Source organism: Myripristis murdjan, chromosome 6, assembly GCF_902150065.1.
Source record: "Myripristis murdjan chromosome 6, fMyrMur1.1, whole genome shotgun sequence".
In the NCBI taxonomy this organism is placed as follows: domain Eukaryota; kingdom Metazoa; phylum Chordata; class Actinopteri; order Holocentriformes; family Holocentridae; genus Myripristis; species Myripristis murdjan.
Window position 1 is genome coordinate 30137185 of NC_043985.1, and position 24310 is coordinate 30161494.

The 24310-nt window shown below is 40.6% G+C and overlaps 1 protein-coding gene across 2 annotated transcripts; it reads left to right on the forward strand.

The window, feature by feature from the left end:
- Window positions 1-2077: 2077 nt before the first annotated feature.
- On the forward strand, window positions 2078-24104 carry hsf4 (heat shock transcription factor 4). Of its 2 annotated transcripts, XM_030054076.1 has the most exons (13): window positions 2078-2203; window positions 6737-6845; window positions 7712-7839; window positions 8800-8924; window positions 11875-11950; window positions 12044-12111; window positions 17906-18005; window positions 19837-19955; window positions 20249-20482; window positions 21362-21479; window positions 22196-22261; window positions 22715-22813; window positions 24018-24104. In XM_030054076.1, the coding sequence occupies exons 1-12, from the start codon at window positions 2078-2080 to the stop codon at window positions 22772-22774; spliced, it is 1329 nt and encodes a 442-aa protein (XP_029909936.1). In that variant the 3' UTR covers window positions 22775-22813; window positions 24018-24104. The 2 variants fall into 2 exon arrangements, with proteins under 2 accessions (XP_029909936.1, XP_029909935.1); XM_030054075.1 differs by lacking the exon at window positions 24018-24104 and having other exon boundaries at window positions 22196-22257; window positions 22672-22774.
- Window positions 24105-24310: the final 206 nt, after the last annotated feature.

Consider the following 24310-nt stretch of genomic DNA (forward strand, 5'->3'; position numbering starts at 1 on the left):
TGCCACCAGGATCACAGTTCAGACAGCCAGGAGGAAGAGGCCTATATCTGATGTTTTCCTCAAAAGTGTGAACAGGCCACTTCCATATGTGGTGCTAAATCAGATATGGATCTGTTCCTATTGATGTGACACTGTGTGAACGCTCTGATCAGAATTCATGTTCGTCCCCACCCCCACACCCTCACTGAGTTTCATTCACTGATTGTCAGCAGAGAGGCCAGCATCAACAACAACAACAAGGACACATGAGGTTGAAAATATAATAGATATATGTGAAGATGCTTCAGTCCAGTGCGCCACTGATTCATGAACATCAGATCTGAGAAAAAAAAATCAGAAGTCGGTCACTTTAAACTTAGATTAACCAAAGAAACCACAAGGAGCCAGGAGATGAAACTGCGGGACCTCCTGTAAGGATGAAAAACTGCACGGTGGTGATTTTCCCCCCCATTCAACGGAAGGGTGTGGTTCTCAAACCGTCCAGAAATATTGTTTCCATTGAGATCTAGACTGAATTAAACTGAAAGTGAATTGCTTGGCCTCAATGATGCTGATGTCAGGCTATTTTCCCTCCTCTCAGACATGACTGGTGGCTTTCATCATGTTGTCACTGGCTAGAAAAAAAAAACAAAAAAAACAAAAAAACATTAAAAGTACTACAATTTATGCAATTCTAGGTCCTTCCATTGGAGGGCAGTGCCTAGCCACAGAAACAGTCTGCCTTCATGTGAAACCATGGGAAAGCAGGATGACAGCGTTATTACATTTTAAGGCATACATCCATTAAGGAAGTTATCAGAAGGATATTTTGCGATTAATCTTAATGCAGTATTCATGCAGCTATTAACGCAAATGAACTTCAAGTCCCATAGGAACATTCAATAATACATCACGAGCCTTAATGGGGGGTAGCTTGTGATTTGCTCCATAAAATGAGACATGACAGAAGCTTGTGATATAAACTATTCTAACATATTGCATCCGTCATGGGCTCTTAAACATTTACAGCACATGACCTACATTCCTGGACTTTTCGGAAGATTGTAAAATGCTGGTTCTGTGAGCAACTCGGCAAAAATGAGCCTCAGAAATTAAAGAGAAATTAAAGAAAGAGGATGGAAATAGGTGCAGGCGTCCAATCCAAAGAACTAGGCTGAATTAGAGCTCTTTTTTATTGGTTTTGCTTTCTGAAACAACTTGCAGGGAAGCTGACAGGAAGGCCTCAGATAACAGTTGAGTGTGATGTTTGATATATAAATAAAAAAAAATCATGTTTGTAAAAGGGATTCCCTGTCACAGCAGCATCCAGAAGTTTATGATAATTTTCAGAAATAAAAAAAGGAGCTGCCTCACTTTTTTTTTCCTCTCATACATGAACAGTTACACTATTCACTGTGGCCAGAGCCCTATAGTTTTGTTGGTTGGTCAGTGGTGTGTAGGCCCATTATTTAAGCTTTTGTATGGACACTGTATTGTTTTTTTTTTTTTCCTCACTGGGCGGTCTCTTGATTGTTAGTGGGAGGCAGAGGGGGGGATGGAGGGGGGTAGGAGGTGCTGTGTGTGTGTGTGTGTGTGTGTGTGTGTGTGCTGACATGGACCCACTGTGATCTGTGATGACACTCAGTTGGATGACTGGCGTTTTAGGAGGGGGGATGGAGAAAGAAAGGAGAGAGAAAGTGAAGGAGTGAGAGACAGGTAGACACAGGAATACACAGAGAAAGAAAAAGGCAAACTGATTATAAAAATAAAGACATAACAAGTGGAGATTTCAAAAAAAAAAGAAAAGGGAAAAGTGGAGACGCGTGTAAGAAAAAGACGCCAAGAGAGAGAAGAAGAAAGAAGTCCAGAGGTAACTTGGGTGACAAATTTGGGATTATCAACAGCGGATCATCAACTTGGGATGTATATTTTTTTTTAATATGGACTAGCTTGGGACCTCCTTCAACACACACACACACACACACACACACACACACACACACACACACTCACACACACTCACACACACACATTCAAACAGATTCTTCCTCATTTGGTTTCCTGTGGTGGCCAGTTTGGGGAGTAGAGCGCCGGCGTCATGCAGGAGTCTCCGGGTGCCATGGGTGTGGATGGCAGCTACGCCAGCAACGTGCCGGCCTTCCTCACCAAGCTGTGGACCCTGGTGGAGGATCCCGACACCAACCACCTCATCTGCTGGAGCGCCGTGAGTCCTGACACACTTTACCGAGGCCCAACTCTCTGTCTGCTTTCAGATCACCCCTCAAAACTCACTTTGACACAGAAAAGCTCTATTCTTACTGCATTTATTGCACAGTTTATTTAATTTTACTGTATTTAGGCTATGTATACTTTGTTTTACCAGGGCCTATGTTCCACCTTTTCTTATGTTTACTTTTTATGCTCTTGACAGTGTGTATCATTTTGACTTGCTATGTAAAGCAAGCAACTTTTTTTAAAAAGTGCCCTACCAATAGTTATTATTATTATTATAGTCAGAATTATAATGTCATAAATGCTGTTTTTTGACATTAAAACTCAACAAACCCCTTAAAAATAATATCTTTTTTTTTTTATAACAGTTAATTGAAATTGAAAAACAACACAACAACACATCTAGACTCTAACTTAATATAACTTCTATGTGTTAAAATGTGTTAAATATTCTCTCAAACATATTCAGTGCTGGTGGTTTTCTATTTATGAGCAGTCAAGTTTGTTTAATTGCTTTTCATAACAACAACAACAAAAAAAAGTGATGCATGCGGTGATGTTGTCACAGCTTTATCTATTTTATTTTTTAAGCATGCGGCATCTTGAACATCTGCTTGTTGTAGATATTATGAAAACAAATGAGTCTGTCAACTGATCTGGGCAGGGACTATTCATGGGTAATATCATTTTTTCCACTCATGAATCACATGAGTGAAAAAAGTGCCTGAGTTTGTGTTACAAATGTAAACTTATTCCTGTGTAAAGGTAATTTAGATCCATGTGGATGAGATATAAGCGTCCTGAGTGTGAGAGGCGATTAGAAGTGTGACGTCAAGCTGATTCCTCTCTCTGTGTTTGATCTTAACGTGGACTTAGTTTGAGTTAACCTCTGTCGCCTGTAGAGCAACCACAGAGTCTCTTGGCTGACATCAGGTGGACAGTTCGAATCGCTGGGTCAAAGTTCATCTCTGCTGGCTCTCGGAGTCACACAGACAGCAAAATGTCTCCGCTTTAAATGGTGATGTGTCCGTATCGGTGGTTCTGCCCCCGGGGAGGCTGACAGATTCATGACGTCAGGTTGTTCTTTCCCCTCAGCGGTGAATTGTGATTTAGCACAAGTGTGGAGTCAGGTGAGCAAAGCATGGAGCCAACACAGAGCCATGCCCGGCCTGTTTTTTTTTTTTTTTTTTTTTTTTTTTAAATGACTGTGTTCGTAATCATGACACAGTTTTGGCACAGCAATTGATAACCCCTGAAATCCAGGACTTGGAAACCAAACTACAGGAACAGAGCTGCTGTTTCTACTCAGAGGCACTGACACTCCTATATTTACCAAAGGACTTACAACATTAAGAGCCCAAACAGTCCTCACTTGTCCAAAATATCACTTGGCTTTGAGGGAAAGCTGTCCCTCCTCTCTGTGGAGCCCCAGACCCAGATGGACATTTGTTGCTGTAGTTCTTCTTTAAGAATAAAAATCAAAAACCTTCTTATTTTGATAATAATAAGTGCTGGGACTGTTTAGGGAGGGTTGAATTATTGCATATCTAAAATTGGAGATGAAAATATCAGCAGCCGGAGAGCTGTTTATAGCTGATAAAGTGCAGTGTCAAGACCTCCACCTACAGTGTCTTTTGTACTGTAAATGAAGGAGGAGCAGGTTTAGAGCAGGTTAAAACAGCAGAACTGTCCAGTGGGAGATTAAAACGTAATGTTCTCAGCCTTTTTGGTAAAAAAAACAAAATTTACTCCATCTCATTTTTCTGGCGAGGCTTCAGTCCTGTAGGTGGAGGTTGACAGCAGGGTTGTTTGCGCTGAGCGATGTCCTCAAGTTGAGACAAATTTTAGCTCCAACCAGAAGCTCTAAAGCTCGCTCGCTCTGTCGGTCGGTCGGTCGGCCGGCCAGTCGCTCGGTCCACAAAAATGTCCCCAGCCCTTTGCCAGCCACAGTTTTCACCCTAACAAGCTGAGATTTGGCACAAAATTTCCAAACGGATTCACAGACGTGTGCAAGATTTTGTGGAAAGGCTGGTCACGAGCCACAGGAGCTGATTAACTGTTCAGTGGGCAAAAAACAGGGCGAGACGGGGGCCTGTAATGAAACGGCACATAACGGCACATAAGTTTCACATAACATGGCTGGTAAAACTAAAAAAAAAAAAAAAAAAAAAAAAAGACACACACACTCAGATAGACATACACACACCATCTTGCCACATCCCCTTCCATAAATAATGGACAGTTTGTCATAGAGCCTTGTGGGAGGTGGCATTAGACACCTCAACCACAGGTCAAGTGTGTGTGTGTGTGTGTGTGTGTGTGTGTGTGTGTGTGTGTGTGGAAATGCATGCACACATAGATACATACATGTATGTGGTTGCAGCTATTGCGAATTCGTGCTTGTTAGATGAGGTTGGAAAAATGCGGCTCATATCTTTAACTGTAGGACTTTTATAGAGCTATAAAATATTTGCAGACCTTGGGCCTCACATTCATGCCCTGCTTTCATTCACGATCTCTCCTTAGGGCTTGAGTTTGCTTTTTCGTCTGGGTAAGTTGGAGAGTTAGAGAGCAGGAGCTGACAGATGGTGGGATAACGCAGCTCCAGGCTAAAAGCAGGGGCCTTATTAGATAACACGAAATTCTGGGGTGCGTCGTTTCACACGTTTTGGCTCCTTAAGATTCTGGAGAAGATAGAAACATTTTAAAGTGCATGTGAGCGGTGTGAAAGGTAAAATCACCGAGTATAAACACGGCGTCATAGCCTGGCGTGATGAGAGATAAAAGCTCTCAGGCTTTCTTGAATAAAATTAGCATTCACCTCAGCTCTTAGGGAAGTCTGTTTAAAACACGACGCAGAGCACCGGGAGCTTACCTGCCGTCAGGATACCCAACGCCAGAAATAGCAATGACTGTCAAATGAGATGAAACATTTAAAACACACTATGACTAATCCACCCACGCCCAGATAACCCGGGTGGTGCAGATTAGAGAAATGCAGCAGAGAGGAGCCGTAGTTAAGAGGAGAGAGTTTCTCTAAGTAAGAGATGATAAAATCGTGACTGATAAAGCACCTGTTCGTAGACCTGAAGATTTTAAATGCTTCATTAAGAGTCAAAGGGCAAGATTATGTTCCCATGTTCTCACAAAGCGCTGGGTGAACGCCATCTCTGAAGACGCTAAGAGGACGTAACTGGAGAAATGAAATGGACACTCAGTGGGAGGGAAAACTAAAGAGACCAGAGGGGTGAAAAAAAAAAAAGCTCAAAAAACGATGTGATGATTTTGGATGCAGGTAAATTCAATTTGTGGAATTTGGAGCTCAGACAACCAAAGATAATCCATCATCATCATCAGTTGTCTTAGTTCAAATCTCTAAAACTGAAAGGTACGGACTTGTGAAAACACATCTATCTATTGTCCTGTTGGTGCAGCTGGTTCAGGTACACACCTGGTTACCATGGCGATCCATGGCGCTCTCTGTCCCATCTTCCCTGTCTTTCTTTTGATTCCTCACTGGCTGACAGGCTGTGGACACAACTCTTAGAAAACGCTCCTGTCTCATCATCGTACAGTAAATCACAAATTGGGTGTGCATGAAAGATGAGCATCCCCTAATTGAGATGCTGCAGATTCACCCTTTTTTTCCCCCTAAATTCTGATTTGGCGTCAGATTCGGGCACTGGCAAGAAATCTTCCAATGCGAACGCAACACTTGTTGGTAAAACCTTGAAGTAGGAGAAGAAAGAGAGGATCCAGCCACTAAGTAGAGAAAGAAATTCAGATCTGAGGATTTGTGGTGTACTGATGTTTGTGTTGAATTATTCCTGGGTATCTCAAAACTCACCTCGCTGCCATCCACCTACACCGAAATATAAAACTGCCCAGTTCAGCTATAAAACAGCAACGACAGAAAACAGAGCACCTTATCTGAAAACAGCCACTTATCCAAGCTACATGTGCTGCCATTTGTTGCCGTGTGACTAAACAAGAAATTACTATTGATCCCTTCAAGATATGGTCCATTGTATGTAACGTATATATTGATTTTCTGGACCATAAAGGAAAATTCCAACGTTTTGGGCAAAATCCCCCTTTTTCTGACTTACCCAGTCTGTGACAAGATGTTGGATACCATTCTCACCTCTGTACGTCCAGTGGTTCAGTTCCTCTGGTTGGCATTTAGTGTTAGCTTAGCATAAAGACTTGAAGTCTATGGGAGCCATTAGCCTAGCTCTGTCAAAGTGAAAAAATAAACCTCACAGCAACTCCACAGCTGTCGAGTAGAAACACGCTCAGCATCATCAAAATGTACAAGACATAAATAAATGCTCTCTACATTTCCTCTTACTGTCCACTGCATAACTCACCATTAGAGATGGTATAAAATAATTAATAAAATGGGATAATAAAGGGGCTGATTTAGTGATACCAGACTTCAGCTGCACACCTGAGCTGAAATCTTACCTGCTCTCTCTCTCTCTCTCTCTCTCTCTCTCTCTCTCTCTCTCTCTCTCTCTCTCAGACTGGGACGAGTTTCCACGTGTTTGACCAGGGACGCTTCGCCAAGGAAGTCCTGCCCAAATACTTCAAACACAACAACATGGCCAGCTTCGTCCGGCAGCTCAACATGTGTGGGTGCACATTTCCCTTTTTCTTTTTCTTTTCTTTTCTTTTCTTTTCTTTTCTTTTCTTTTCTGCTCTATCCTATCTATCTTCAAGTGCATTCTCCTTCATGTTTTAGGGTGACATATAAGATCACATTTGTTTGTGATCTATCACAAAAATGTTTTTAATCACCTTTAAGTTTAAAGTTTGGAGGGATGAGGGGGCGACCTGAGTTTGAGTCCCGTGTCAAGTGATTATTGGTGTTTGATTTTTGGTTATGTTACGTTACTTTAATCAAGTGATTTTTGTGTCTGAATATAACCACGTGACACTGAGATGCTGTAAAAGCCAGAAGGAAAGACACGTCAGAAACAATTTTACAATTTTGCAATTTTGCAGGAGAAATCCTTCCCTCCTTTCCAGATGTAAACAGTGAGCGCTGCGTCTGTAATCAACACAACTTTTTCAAATGTTTTTCAGTCACAATATTATAATTATAAAAGCATAAAATTTGACTTCATGGTTAAGCAGTTTTCATGGATGCGCTCTTGTTATGACGTTCTTATTCAGGCATTATGAACATGATATTTACTGAGGTTCATGTGCAAATGATGGGAAACATATATATGGCACTGTCAGCTCCTGGAAGTGGCCATGTGTCTCTCTGTAGGAGCGATACGGTAAAGTCACTCGTATAATTTTCTGCTGTTTATTTGAATCATTATTTTCCCAAGAGGCTATTTTTCATTTTTCTGCTGCAGTTTCTGAGTCAGATAGTAAAAAAAAAAAAAAAAAACTTCACAAGCACAGCCATGCAGTTAAAAATATATGTATATGCATATCAACCTATGTGTGTGTGTATGTGTGTGTGTGTGTGTGTGTGTGTGTGTAGATGGTTTCCGTAAGGTCGTGAACATTGAGCAGAGCGGTCTGGTGAAACCTGAGCGAGACGACACAGAGTTCCAACATCTTTACTTCCTCCAGGGACACGAACACCTGCTGGAGCACATCAAGAGGAAGGTGTGAACATGCACACACACACACACGCACACACACACACACACACACATACATGACGCAAACACCAGTCTGTAATGATTCTAGTCATAGGTATGCACAATATTAACAATATAAAAAATAAAAGGTCAAATTTTTCTAGTTACAAATCTCTACTACACTTTTTTTTTTTTTTTAGGTGCCTATTTATTTATTTATTTGTTTATTTAATTATTTGGAGTGTGTGAGGGTTTGACATTATGGCAGCCATTCCCAATGCATGTTTATGTCCCATAAGGTGTTCTTATAAATTTTGTGGGGTGATACCATGAATTTAACAAGTGATATGAATTTAACCATTTTTGACCGCTCTCAAGGGTCAAAAATCCCTTAAGGGTCAAAAATCCCTCCAAAATAGCACACATTCTGAATTGGTACCAAAACTCTTTGACATTTAAAGATTTCTGTAAGAACTGCATTTTTTTTTTTTTTTTTTTTGGTGATTGGATGGTGAGCACCTCTGCCTTGAAATTTGCTCAGGAGCTCAGAGAAAAGACAACATGGCAGCCGAGGACACCCATGTTTCAGGAGGTTAAAGGTCCAGTGGTTTAAAAATCAAAATTTAACTAATGGCTTTTGGAAAACACTGAGCCTCTGGTTGTCAACAAAAAACATATTTAGAATTCCAGTCTAAATGTGTAAATGATGATTTCCCCCCCCCCCCCCCCCCCCCCCCCCCCGATAAAGGTATAGCACGTTCAAATTAAATGTATTTCAGCATGTTGGACAGTGGATGGGAGTCTTTTAGTACACGACGCTCTCCTCTCATGGAAAAGTTTTGTTTTAGTGTAAATGATGTCACATTTGTTGCAGCAAGATGTTTTCCACCAGGTTGTTTTTTTTTTTTGCAGTGTAAACATACAAATCTGTGTGTGTGTGTGTGTGTGTGTGTGTGTGTGTGTGTGTGTGTGTGTGTGTGTGAAGGTTTCCATAGTGAAGAGCGAGGAGACAAAAGTCCGTCAGGAGGATCTCAGTAAACTGCTGTACGAGGTTCAGCTGCTGCGAACGCAACAGGACAACATGGAGTGTCAGATGCAAGACATGAAACAGTGAGGACACCGTGTGTGTGTGTGTGTGTGTGCGCGCGCGTGTGCTCTGAGCCACTGCTCCAAGAACTGGGAATATTTTTTGCCAGCATCTCCAGTAATTGGCACTTGGTACACAAAATCGGTCTGGAGTAATCAGACAGCTTCCCCGCTGTGTGTTGGGTTTAGTTACTGAGGCAGGAAACTTAACAAGTTACATAACATTATTACTCACTCTCTGAATAACAGCAGCAAAAAATCTCCATCTTAATGATTCATTTAGTCTCAAGTTCAGTGTTAAAAACCTGATTTTCATCAAACAAGGTAAGAAATCGACCAGATGGATGAGATGATCCAACATCAGTCAGGAAAGGCTGATATGAAAAGAAACTGATTATTATTATTATTTATTAACAAAAGAGAATTGGGAAAGGGATTGATGATGCTGATGCTGATGATAATGATCCCTTGAGAATGGTTGATATCTAGCCTTTACCTTCGAGGTGTCGGTGAGCAACAGGTCAGATCTGAAAGACGGCACAGACATGAATGAGTGATGCATCTGCTGCAGATTAATAGAGTAACAACAAAGTGAACAGGAGGCAGAGATTCAACTGGATCTTGGAGATGCGAGCGGAAAGGCAGGCGAGCCGATTGGCTGTCTCTGAGGCCGCCTGAGACGGAGGTAGGGCGTCGATAAACCTTCGTCATGTCCAGTACACGGAAAAAACAACATCACGCTCCAACTGTGAAACAAGGAACCAACAACATGACTCAGCTGTATGCAATACTGCTGCTTCTTTTTATTTGGGCTTTTTCACACACGCAGCATTTTAGATTGGCCAACACCGTTCAAACATTCAACATGACATTTAAAGTGCACAAGTTTTAAATTAAAGTATTTCAAATACAGGGAATCATAATTCAATGCAAGATAATGGATGATCAACACTCAATGTAGCCTACATTATGTAACCTATAACTTCAATAACTATAACTTAACATAAAAAGAGCTAAAATAAAATTCACAGTGGTACATGGTACATTCGATACGGTATCTTAAGGCACTCACAGCTGCCTTTAAAGAAATTGGGAAAAAATTATGATCCTGCCTTGTTTCGGCATATTTATAGGTCCCATAAAAATTCCTGACACAAGAGAAACTGCACTGGAAACAAGTGGGATTATCTCATCCCACTGGCAGATTTTTTCTCTTGTTTTAAGAATTACATCATTTTAAGTTTGCAAGTGAGATGGAGAGTTTGTCCACATCCCAGCGGAGCGTGAACACACCGCTGCCCAAACGAGCCGGTTCCTCTTTCCTTCACTTCCTTTGTGCAGGAAATGAAGTTCAGCTGCGTTTTATTTCAGATGCCCAATTTCACTGTTCCTATTGGAGGGGGGGAAAGTGTGAGAACAGCAATTTACCTGTCCATTATCCACCCCTGCACGCACACACACACACACACACACACACCCTCCCCCAGACCCCCCCCCACCGGAGCCTATTGTTGCTGAAAATAGCCGCTGTGTGCCTTTTGTGTGTCGCTGCTGCTTTGTGCTCAGTATTGTTGCTAATGAGCAGAGAGAATGTTCACCTGCTCACCTGACCACACACACACACGCACACACACACACACACACACACACATACACATCCTTAGAAGGGATGATGAGGTATGTGTGCGTGTGTGTGTGTGTGTGTGTGTGTGTGTGCATAGGAATGCACAAGTCAACTCAATGGACAATGACATGAACAGCTCAAAATAGATTTAACTAGTTTTCAACAGTTTCATAGGTGCATCCAAGGCGCTTTGAGTTGTTAGGAAATAATAATAGTAATATTGATAATGATGATAAAAGAAAAAAAATCTGAAACAACTTAGGACTTTTCTCAGGAAGTGTTCACATGAGCATGTAGGAACACAACAATCAAAGTTATTAATTGGAGTTGTGCATGTTCTGTGTGCATACACATACACACACTCTGACACACACACACATTTAGAGAATTAAGAGCACTTACAAGAATGAACTAGTAACTACTAACTACTAGCAGAATATTCAGCGAAACGCGACACCACATCTGTCTTTTCAAACCCAGCAGTGAGTTTTTTAATACTGAAGCGACCGGGGAAATGATGCTCTGAAGAAATGATATGACTCTGCATGTGCCCGCTGCCAAAATATATAGTTATTTAAATAAACACCCGAAGAAGGGAGACCTTACTTTTGAATTATTTTTGATTTCGGCAACTTTCTACTTTTGTCTGAGCACCGGCTCCTGAAACTCTGAGAGGTGTGTTCGCCTCCTGCTCAGATGACGACCAGACAAGCTGTAAATAGGGCCTGGCTTCTAAAACAGTGAACTAACCCTTTAATGTTCTGTGGCTTGATAATGAAAATTCAGGCTGCGCTGAGGCCTTTTAGTGTCAGAAACAGGGAGACTTGAGAGCTATGAATGGATGTAAATACAGACAAATACCTGATGAGGACCTGCTTGAGAACCTGAGCGCTTTAATTTGAATGATTTATGGTCAAATTCACACTGAAGAAAATCCCAAAATCCACAACTCGCCTGTTTGAGTCCAAGAGGAGTCAAAGTTATTGTTGCTTTGCTCTACAAAACATCAACTCAGTGGGTTCAGTACTAATTCAAATTAGGTATTTACCACTAAAAACATATTATCATCATTTTTTTTTTTTTTTAAATATATTTATGTGTGAAAACTGATGCCAAAAGATTGTGTGATCCGTTACAATTCACATTCAGTGAAAGAGTAAAATACAGAAAAAGTCATAAGGGTTGAATAAACCCTGAAGACACAGTGTGCGTGTAGAATGAGCTGTTGGTAAATTTGCTTGGGGTTTTTTGGTGAAAAAGAAAAAAAAAAAAACAACTGATAATGACACTTTTATATTATTTTTGTTTCCCCTGATCTCTCCCTTCGCTCTCCTCCTCTCCTCTCTCCAGGCAGAACGAAGTCCTGTGGAGAGAGGTGGTGTCCCTGAGACAGAACCACACACAGCAGCAGAAGGTCATGAACAAGGTGTGTGTGACTCTGTATGTGTGTGTGTGTGTGTCACACAGAGAGAGAGAGAGAGGATGCTGATTCATGCTGTGCTTTTTCTCTCTTTGCCAGCTGATTCAGTTTCTGTTCAGCCAGATGCAGTCCAACACACCCAGCTCTGTAGGCCTGAAGAGAAAACTGTGAGTATGCGCACGCACACACACACACACACACACACACACATGCACACAAGCAGTGGAGCAAATCAACAAAAGTGAGACAAACAGGCCACAGTGGGGCAGAGGGAAGGGCTGGCTCAGCTGACAAACTGAACAATCCAACTCAACAAACACTGTGAATGGAGACGAGTGCTGAGTCAGTCAGACACACACACACTCACACACACACACACACACACACACACACACACACACATGCACACAGTGAAGGCAGAGCAGAGTACGTGACCCCTGCTCCAGCCTGTGTGTAAAGTGCTGGTTCAGCTGTGCTGCTGATTGTGGTGTGGTGAACAAACCCGGCATGAGATCGGCTCCAGCGCAGGGCAGGTTTCATTACTTATCGCCGTGAAGCAGCGAGCTGTGAAATTTGTATCAACCTGATACACGAGGCCCAGAAGTGTCATTTTGCTTCACGTTGCATTTGTAAACGTGCTAAAACACGCTCGCTGTGTCAGCCTCACTCACCGCCCACCGCTGAGGCTGAGTCTCTAAGCTGGCAAATCATTAAAGAGTGATGAACGTCTGTGACAGCCATCAAGGCAATGGTTCTCAAAATAGGGCAACGTGTCCCCCTAGGGGTACAGCGGAGTACTGCAGGGGGTATGTGACATTGGAAAAAAAAAAGTTATTTAAAAAAATATGAGTCATGCATATGTCCTAAAGTAATTAGCCTATGCTATAATAAGTTCAATAAAAAATGTATTTTTGATAAACCACATTTTATGACGGTGTCAGATGTGTGTGTTTGTGGTTTAAATCTGCTGCCATGGTCGTCGGGTGAGGATGTTTGTTTACTATGACCGGGAAGCCAGGCAAAAATGTAAAAAAATGGATTAGTGGTAGCAGCCATACAGAAACTCAGAGACAGCCAATCAGGAGCAACTTGGCTGAAAAAATATTTCAAAAGAGGTACATTACTGAAAAATGTTTGATAACCACTGATCTAAAATATCAGAAACACCATATGAAAGGGCTGGATAATGTATTTATATTTATATGAAATGAAATATATTATATTTATTTATGTATCCCTGCATTTCATTACTGAAATTGCCACTCCAAAAGTACTTCCATCTCTCTTTGAAGGACTTTTTGTTGAGTTAAAACTTCATGAAAATAAACATCTTATCATAGGTAGCATCTACAGACCTCCACCTGTCCATCCTGATTCAGCCAAATGCATTTTGTCCACTCTCACCTCATTTGAACACCCTCATGAAATGATCATTCTTGGCGATTTCAACTGTAATTGGCTTGACCGCTCTTCATCTAATGACAAAAACCTTCTCAAAACTATACACTTAACTCAGCTGATCAACGAACCCACCAGAGTTGATGCCAGATCTAAATCATTACTAGACTGGATCCTTGTTACCCACCCTCACAGAATTATTAAATCTGGTGTTCTCTCTGACTGCTTCAGTGATCACTCAAGTGTCTTCTGTGTATGGAAAATTAAATCTCCTCGCCTTTCTCCAAAACGCATTAAGATAAGACAAAGTAAGAATATTAATTTTGATAACTTTATACATGATTTAACTGCAATAAACTGGGACATATTTCAACTTATACCATATATTGAAGACGCTTGGAATTATTTTTATACAGACCTCACACATGTTATTGATAAACACGCCCCATGGAAAGAAATAAAGGTCAAAGGCCAACATTTACCCTGGATCAGTTCTGATTTGATTAACCTTTTTAAACAATGGGATAAAGCCTGGAAGAGTTACAGAAAAACTAAGGATTCAAGGAACTTTATTGTCATACCAGTTCACACTTACATGCTAGTGGTACGAAATTAGCACTCAGGTCCCGGTATAAGAATGATGCTGACTGGGAAAAATATAGATCATTAAGGAATCTCTGTAAAACAAAAACACGTAATGCTAAATCAGACCTCTATAAAAATAAACTATCTGAAAACATGCATGACCCAAAACAATTTTGGAAAAATCTGAATAACATCCTCAACAGGTCAAACAAAAGCACCAACACCCAGCTTTGTTTCAACATTAACATTATTCAGGACCCATTACTTATCTCAAACATCTTTAACCAGCATTTTACATCAGTAGGTAACTCGCATGTTTTTGACTCATTTGCATGTGTTTCCTCTGTTAACTCTTCCTGTAACAGCTCTTTTTCTTTTCGTAAAATATTACCTGTTGAAGTTCAACGCACAATTATTGATTTAAAGGATGACTGTGGACCTGGACCAGATGGCATTGAGACTAAATTTATTAAACTAGCAGCACATATTCTGATGTATCCACTTTGCGATCTGTTCAACCTCTCATTATCAACCTGTGCTCTTCCTTCTGCCTGGAAATGTGCCACCGTCACTCCACTCCATAAGGGAGGAGACCCACATGATATCAATAATTATTGTCCAATCTCTATTATCAATTCTATAGCTAAAATCTTTGAGAAATTAATTTTTAGTCAATTATCACAATATATTACAGACTACAATATTTTATCTCCATGCCAATCTGGTTTCAGACCCGATTTCTCAACAACCACAGCTCTGTTAAAGTTCACTAACGATGTGTTTACTGCTTCTGAAAATGGCAAACTCACTGGTGCAATATTTCTTGATTTAACAAAGGCTTTTGATATTGTTGACCATTACTTACTTCTTGATAAACTTTATTCCACTGGTATCTCTCAAAATAGTTTGCTCTGGTTTAACTCGTATCTTCATAATAGACGACAGCCTGTCAGCTTTAATGGAAATCACTCAGATTATTTAATTGTCTCGAAGGGAGTACCTCAGGGTTCATCCTTAGGACCACTCCTTTTCTCCATTTTTATTAATGATCTTCCAAAAATATGCTCTGACTGCCAAGTTCATTTATATGCTGACGACACTGCAATATATACATCTCGCGATAATATATCTGTCATACAAAATTCTCTACAACGTGAGCTTGCCTCAGTTCAGAAATGGCTTTCATCCAATAAATTAATTTTGAATAAAAATAAATCCTGTAGTATACTGTTCGGCATTAGACCAGGTCTTGGTGATGTCTCAGATCTGGCCATTTCTTTTATTGATGGCTCACCACTTGATCAAGTCACCTCATTTAAATATCTTGGCCTTTGGATTGACCCTGTACTTTCCTTTAAATATCACATTGAATCTATCACAAATAAACTAAGTCGTAATCTCGCCATACTTTACCGTTCAATAAACTGCTTCACTCCTCAGGTCAGAAAAAGAATTGTTATTCAGTTATTATTACCTATCCTGGACTATGCTGACATTGTATATCAGAACACCTTTGAAACACATCTTCGACCTCTCAATGTCATCTACAATAGTCTCTGCAGATTTATCCTAAGGTGCCCATATCGAACACATCACTGCTCCATGTATGAATTATTGAACTGGTTACCACTCAATACAAGAAGACACTATCATTGGCTACAATTCATTTTCAAGTGTATTCATTTCAGTTGCCCCCCGTATTTAAAACAATATTTAATCCCATTCACATCTCCATATCCTCTCAGACACACCCAGCAACCATTTTTCTTTGTTCCAAAAACTAATAAAGAATTCAGTAGACGTGCTTTCAAATTTAAAGCTCCATCGGACTGGAACATTCTTCCTAACAATATAAGAACAATCAATTCATCTCATAATTTTAAAAACTCTCTATTTTATTTCCTTAAAACATCATGCAATTGCTTCTAATGGTAGTGTCTTCTTTACCCTTTGTATAAACATTACTATGCATCAGTATAATGTATGGTATATTGATGGTATTGTGTTGTGTGCATTGTCATTGGTATTACCACTTCTATTACTATTGTTGTCGCTGTCACTATTATTGATATCATTATTGTTTCATTGTTGTAGCCGGCGGTGCATGATATGCTTTGTGTGATTTATTTTTGCTTGTTCTGTGTGGGTGTTGTGGGCTTGTAGGAACGATGTGTGGGTTGGTTGGTACTTGAGAGCCTTATATGCATGTTGTATGTGATTGTGCTGTTGTATTCTGTTGTATGTTTTGTGTTGGACCCCCTTGAAAACGAGATGGTTCATCTCAAGGGGCTATCCATCAATAAATTTTGTTCAGTTACCCACTATATTTATATTTCATTTTTAGCAATGAGCAGTACCAGTGATTTTCTTTTCTATAAGTAATACCAGCGCTACTATCCTGCTCCAATCTTTTTATTAATCTGCTTATCAAAACGGTCAAAGTCAGTAATTTTACTTTCACTTCTATTTTGCTTACGTTTTTGTCCTTCACTATGTTTTAAATCAGATCCATTACAGAGAACAAATGATCAATGACAGATTGTGGAACCTTTCACAATAAAAGCTCAGCCAGCAAGACGAGAAGAGGAACCTGCTTCTGCTTTGCTGGTTCTGCTTTTTGTCATTTTTAAATTTCACAATAAAAGCTGCACCATGAAAGACTGCAGCGAGGACCTTTTAGACTCAACTGGTGAAAAATGTGGAATAAATGTGGATGATGAGAACCATGTAGACTCCACATTTTGTCAGTGGAGTCTACAGTCAGTTGAGCGTAATGCCCCTTTAAAAGCATGCAGTGTGCAGCGTGTTCTCTCCTCCTTTTCTAACTGCATGGAAAAGATCCCAGCTAACACAGTTACTGTTTGGAAAAAGGAGCTCAGTCACTTTTACTGCCAGGACATTTGAAATGAGACACTTTGGACTTTTACTGCAGTAGATTTTTACTGCACTACTTCTACTTCTACTGCAGTCAGATACCAGCAGAGGAACAGTACTTCTACTTCTACTGCAGTCAAATACCAGCAGAGGAACAGTACTTCTACTTCTACTGCAGTCAGATACCAGCAGAGGAACAGTACTTCTACTTCTACTGCAGTCAGATACCAGCAGAGGAACAGTACTTCTACTTGAGTAGCAGTTTGAAGTACTCTCTCCACCACTGATTCTTGTAAACATAAAAGAGAAAGGGAAATATTTTGTATGATTTTTACGGTGAAAATGACTAAATTCTTACATAAAAAATTAAATTTGAAGGTCTTGAGGAATAGAGGAATGGGGTGGAAGGAGAAATAGTTCCTATCCTGAGCATCAGATACAGATTCAGTTTCAGAAAAAAATACATGTTCATATAACTGGTTAGAGGAAACGCTCGGTATTGACGTTTTTATGTGAGGATTGCTTCTCAAAAGGAAACTTCAGAGTCATGAGTATTGACACTTTTGTATTGATCCTCCCGTCCCTAATCATATTTGTTTTCTGAAAACTGGGATATGAGCTCATCCCGTCTTTTGTGAGCAGGATGCCACGTTTACATGTGCCGACTCATCGCCGACACACTCCAGTCGCCTGAATCACACTTGAGCATGAATGTGCATAATCACACACACACACACACACACACACACTTGCTGAGGCTTCGGAAAGTGCCTGCTCTAGTTTAGCGGCTCTGAACTTCAGCAGTGTGTAATTAAGCTTTCAATCGAGCAGAGGCGCACAAAAAAAGGAGGAGGAGAAGCTGCACCAAAAAAAAAAAAAAAGTAGACATGTCAAATTGCTTTCATCGGGTGCTGACGTAACACAGATATGGGAAACAATTCTTATGTTTGGAGCGATGTTAGAGTTGTTGTGAGTCATGCATTTGAAATCTTACAGTGAGCTGAACACACCAGGATGTGTACATCTGGTTTTACTCATTAATTTGGCCGGTAGCCGTCATCAATACAGATTTACTCACTGATTGCGTATTGATTATCCCTGCAGGCCCCTCATGCTGGACGATGGTTCCCCCAGCCCTCCTGCCACCAAATTCAGCCATAGTCACCCGATGGAGCCGCTCCATGAGCCCTTCTACATCCAGTCGGTAAGAAAACACCTTAATGCAGCCAATACACTCAGTTTAAATTATTTACACACTTATTGTTATTCAGACACGTTCATAAACTCAGCCGCTTCATACGGCCTTTAACATCGAGCTGACATCTGTGGGATCAAGTTGAGACTTATTACCTTACCTTATTGAGTTGCACATTTAGAGAAAGCTGTATTTGTTTGTGGCCCCACACTGTCAGAAACAGGGGTACAGCAGGAGTCCATTCCAGTTCCCAAAGGTACAATCTACTCAAATGTACCACCTAGGACTAATTACGGGAGTTCAAAGTAATTATGTGAACCTTTTTTTTCAGAGCCAAAAAGGTACATATATTTTCCCAAGCAGTAAAAGGTACATATATGTGTCATTTCCTCTAAATGTTAATGTACAATATCAGGAGACAGCATTCGTGTGGCCAAATACAATGAATGAATAAATAAATGAATAAGGTAAAACGTTAATTTAACATAGGCTAAGGTTGAGTAGCCTTTAAATGAAACAGGTTTTGTAGATTTGTGGATATGAAAAACAGGTATTACAATTATCCAGTCAATATTAAAGTTATGATATTGGAACAAAACTGCTCTCTATAAGGTACAAACCACCAGGGTACAAATAAGTACCCAATGTCCAGGGTACAAAAGCTGCACCTTTAGAGGGTCCTGCCCGAAATTAAGAAGGTTGAATTAATCATCATTTTTCATTGGAATTGGAGCTCAGAATGCTCTGGTGCCAGCCTTGTTTGAAACATAACTTATTCACTATATGAGAGTGAATATGTTGTTTTGGCCGGTGTCTCCTCTTGCGCCACACTGTGGTTGTTTTGCTGCATCGACACGAGACGGAAACACCTCATCTCACCTTCAAATCGCAGTGGATCATGTCAGATTTATTTTGATTTGTACATTTGATAGATTTGCAGAGTTTTCTGCAGGTGTAGGCCTATTGCATGATCCTGTACTGTCCTGTGGAGTTCAACAGTAACAAGCAGACATACAGACGTGCACAGTATTGTATATTTAAGCTCTTTAGCCTGATTTTCCGTTTCACACACACATGTGAGCAGGAGCTGCAGACAGGGAGCGGATGCACAGTCCAAAGTGTAGAATGAGATTTCCCTTCTCACCTTTTTGTCCCAATGAGATACCCGTCATTTTGAAAAACTGACTAAGGTCGAATGGCTCCAACAATAATAATTTTTGATTAATCTATCAGTTCATCGTTTGGTCTATTAAATGTCAAAAAGTCAAAAACAAAGAGAAATTCCCATCATAATTTGCCAGAGTTCAAAGTGGCTCCATAAAACTGCTGACTCAGTCTGACCAGTAAACCTTTATTTAACCAGGAAAGACATTAAGAGCCATTTCTTATTTATTATGGCGGCCAGGCAACAAAGTAAGACAATCTCAGCATCTAAGTGATCTGAGTGCAGCTGGGGTCAGCAAATTTTTGGTATTTCTACTTGATAAATGACCAAAATTGATATATAAATTGATCATCAGAATTACAGTCAACTAATTTTCTGTTGATTGATTAATCGATTAATCAGCTAATCGTTTCAGCTCGAGCTCCAAGGCAAGTAAAACATTTTTTTTTTCACATTCCACTTGAGCGCTCCGTCCTGAAGACCTGAGCCAGCCAGGAAGCACATGGACATCTGTGTTTTTACTGATGTTGAGTAAAACAGCGATGTGAAGGAGGGAAATGTAAACAGGAAAGGGTTTTGCTTGGCACATAGCCCAGGAAAAAATATTAAAGTAAATAAATGAATGAAAAATAAATGTATGACAGTCCTCTCCTCTTTTTTTTTTTTTTGTTCCAGCCATCCAGTGAGAGCGCCTCCTGCTCTACCAGCGGGCTGACCGGAGGGCCAATCATATCAGACGTCACCGACATGTCCCAGGCCGGCATGGCCCTCCAGATGCAGCCCGATGAGACCCGGTGAGCCAATGAAAAATTTACAGTTTACCTACTTAAAATAATCTAGTTTGTCCCTTGTGCTTTCTAGATCTTAAAGTAGTAGACTTCATTTTAAATCAGCGACTTTTTATTTTACTTCCACCTGCGTAAATTAAAGTTCAACAACACTTCAGTCAAAACATTCTTAGATGATAGGAAAATTGCCTATTTGAGAGACAAAAGAAGCACTCAGAGGGTGTAATAATGTTCACAGTAACAGGATCAGCTGTTTCCTGGTGCGTTCGGCCTGCTGAGCTTTAGGTTTCTGCCCGCAGAGAGAAGTGCATGATGCTGATCAAAGAGGAGCCGGTGAGCCCGGGAGTGAGAGGAGGAGCAGGGAAAGGAGGCGGTGTGGGAGGAGGCGAGGCCGTGCCGCTCACCTCCTCCTGTGACGTCTGCTCCTCGGAGCCGCCCGTCCTGCCCGTGGCCATGGTCCAGTCCGTTCTGGAGGGGCGGAGCTCGGCGGCCTCCGTGGGCGAGAGGAGGAGCAAGAGAGCCGCCCTGGACAGGTAGACACGCTCCATCTGCAGCCAGGCATCACTTTCACTGGCAATTAATAGATTTTTTCAATGAATCACTTAATAACTTTGTCAAAAAAAGTTAAAAATGATAACAAATACCTCATCACAAGCAGGCAGAGCCCAAAGTGATGCAAATCTTAACAATATAACGATAATGATATAAAATGGAGAAAAGTCAAACAATCTTAGAATATTGAAGCAACCAGCAAATGTTTGAGATTTTTACAAAGACAAATGGCTAAAAAGAGTATTTGATTATCAGAATTACAATCAACAAACTCTCTGCTGTTTGACTAAATGTTTCAGCATTAACTCACACACACACACACACACACACACACATAGAAGAACACACTGTATGTGAGCAAACACATACACACACACAGTAATCATAAGGCAAAGATTTCTTAGCTCTTTACAAATATTACTACCACTACTAATACTACTACTACTAATACTGCTACTACTACTACGACTAATAATAATAATAATAATCTTTATTTCTATAACATTTTTCCCAAAAAGAAATTATAAAGTGCTTCAAAAATGAAGCAAAACAGTGATGAAATAGAGGTGATAGTGATAATAAATAAAAGGCAAAATAGATCCAGTCATAAAAAGGCAGCGAGAAAAGGCTTATGTCGTGTGTATGTGTGTATTACATGTGTGTATTACATGTGTGTTTGTGTGAGCTGTACTGAACGGGCATGTTTTCTTATGTGCTTTACATTCATGTGCTCATATACGAGTGTGTGGTTGGGGTGCCTTTCATTTGTGTGTTTGTGCCTCTGCATTGATATTTTACCTTTGTGTGTGTGTGTGTGTGTGTGTGTGTGTGTGTGTTTGTGTGTGTGTGTGTGTGTGCAGAGTGGAGGTGTCTGATGCGGTGGAGAATGTGGACATGAGCCTGGAGGAGCTGCAGCAGCTGCTACTGAGGAGCCATCAACAGAGCGCAGTGGAGCCTGGGAGCACTGCTGTTATGGATGTCAGTATATATATATATATATATATATATATATATGTTTATACACACACACACACACAAACACACACATACTCTCAGCTGATGTATGTAGAGTCTGACCAATACATCAGTACATCAGTATTCCAGTATCTGCCTGTACTGGTTCATCACAGCCGTGTTGTGTTGGCGTATATTCTGCTTTAAAAAAAAAAAAAAAAAAAGACAGTGCAGTGCAGTAAAAATCAATGAGCCAATGAAGCCAATACAACCAATACAACATGATCTTTAAGTCTTTTCTGCGACATAAAATCCAGTATTGGTTGAGATCTGCATGTAAGTACACGTAAGTGCAGATATGTATATATTTGGAGAACATCACGCTCACAAACTGACACACCACCTGACCGCTTTTATTACCGTCACAGTTTGTAGACGAGGTGAGCAATGGGCCTGCAGCCTGAAACCCAAGTGCCTCTTGGCTAACACTAATGAAAAATAAATAGGGGAAAAAACAATAAAATTACTTTATACAGCTTAATTCTCTAAGATTTTCCATTTGCCATCGTTCATGAAACAAAGTGAGCCAGATGTCCTCAGTTCTATTGGAAATGAATGGGCTTGTTCAACGGGGCACGTTCATCGTGTAAGGAGCACGGTCAACGTGTGTCATCCTGTTTTTAATGTCTTCGTCTCATTCCTGTTTCTCTCTCTCTCTCTCTCTCTCTCTCTCTCTCCAGCCCTTCAGTTTAAGCCTGCCTCTGACCGAGTGGAACTTCACAGAGATGGAGTCCAACCTCAAATCAGTGAGTCCTGCGCGCGCACACACACACACACACATGTTAAACACAATGAAAACACTGTGACTGACATGTAGCTTCTCTAAAATATCACGTGTGCTCTTATTGTTGATGAACGGCCACATGTTGCTGGACTTCTTCCATGTGTGTTTATTTAAACTGCACCGCTCACATGACCAGCAGCTAAGGATTACACTGATCAATAATTATGATGCTCACAATATCAGGATGGACTGAACAGCTGCACAAAGCACTATGACAGTATTTTTGAAAGCTAATTTAGAGTGACACAGCCTTTCTAAGATGTTTTTCATACAGCAGAGACGCTGAAAAACCTTTAAATCTTATGTGTAAGAAGGAAGCGTGGTTTGAATTGTTTTGGATGGTGTATTGAGATCTTTGAGTTTTTGGTGAACTGCAATCATGATTAACTCTGTGTGTGTGTGTGTGTGTTTACAGTACATGTTTCAGAACCAGGAAGCGGAGGCCTTCCCAGCGACTGGCTGTGAAGAGCAGTGATCGACCAATCACAAGCCACGGACTGCCCTATCTGACCTAGTAGGTAGCAGCGCCACCCGATGGCTGCATTCCTATATTCATGCACGCCTGTCAAAAAAAAAAAAAAAAGAAAAAAAAAAAAAAGGAAAAAAAATGTACATATGTATATATTTCCATACTCTTTGTCTGTGCACTGGATGCCCTGTTCTTCTAAATGCAGTGACATCTTCAAATACACCTTATGAGCCTTATTTTTTAACCACTGAACTATAAAATCTAATGTCTTAATCATCGTTATTCAACATGCAGCAACAATATATTAATCATTTTAGGCTCATGAATAAATTTTAAATGTACAAACAGGCGGATAGCTCCAGATAGCTCGCCAGCTTGCAGGTTAGCTCAAGACAGTTTTTCTGTTTTCTTACAGCGTACCAGGACCACTGCAGGGAGAAAAAAAAATTACAGAGCCAAGGCAGGGGGGTTAATATTCTGAGGAAAAAACTTATAAAACTCACAAATTTGCAGGAAAAACTTGGAAAAGTAGTTTTTCCTCTACTCTGGGATTCAGTTAGAAGGAAATCCTGGTGATTTGAGCCCAGAATCTCAATCTTCTCATCAGCATCTGGACTTTCAAGAGACGTTTGCCGTGACTTGGGCCGATTCAGAAGAAAAACAATCTTGTGATTCTGGGCTCAAATCAGCAGGATTTCCTTGTTTCCTTGAGTATAAGAACGAAAAGTATAAGATAAAGTGTTTTTGAAAGGTTTTTTCTCATAAATTTATGATTTTAATCTCAGAAAAATTTTTTTCTCTGAGTATTACCACCCATCTCCCTACAGTGGCCCTGATACACCGTCGTAGATTTACTGAACACATCTCGTTCAGCTGCGAGTCGTGGTTCAATCAGCAGGTGAATGTGGACAGAGAGCGCAGACAGCACGCAATATTAATTTAGCCTTAATGCTTACACCACATGTTGAAAGAGACGGCGTTTCCTGCACCCAGAATTCAGATTTTATTCACCTGTAGCTGAGCACAGCTGTGTGAAATCCTTAAAGGGACATGTCGTACAAACAACAACAACAAAAACCTGCAGTTTCATTCACCGAGAAAGCTTTTGTAGTCAGAATTTCAGCAGCAATCTGAAAATATGGTTTGGATAGAGATGCATTGGTGGGGGGGATTTGTTTTTGTTTGTTTGCTTGTTTGTTTGTTTGTTTGTTTGTCTGACTCTGCTGCACTTTCCTGTTTCCCTCCTCAGGCCAGAGAAGTTGCCATTCCCTCATTCCACGCTGCATGAGTTTGAATCCACGGCCCTGACTTGTTCATTTTTTCCTCTTCTTCTTTTCTTTTCTTTTCTTTTCACGTCCGCATATCGAAACAATGCAGCATTGAAAAGCCTATGTAGATATTTGTAAAAGAAATGAACTCAGCACATCAAGCCCTACATTTCCTGGTCAGATGACTGCCAACTGGACCAATCAGGGGGGTCGAGGTTGGCGGTCTGCAGGAGGAAAAGACGCTGCTTTGTCAAGTTTTCCCTGGAGGAATCGA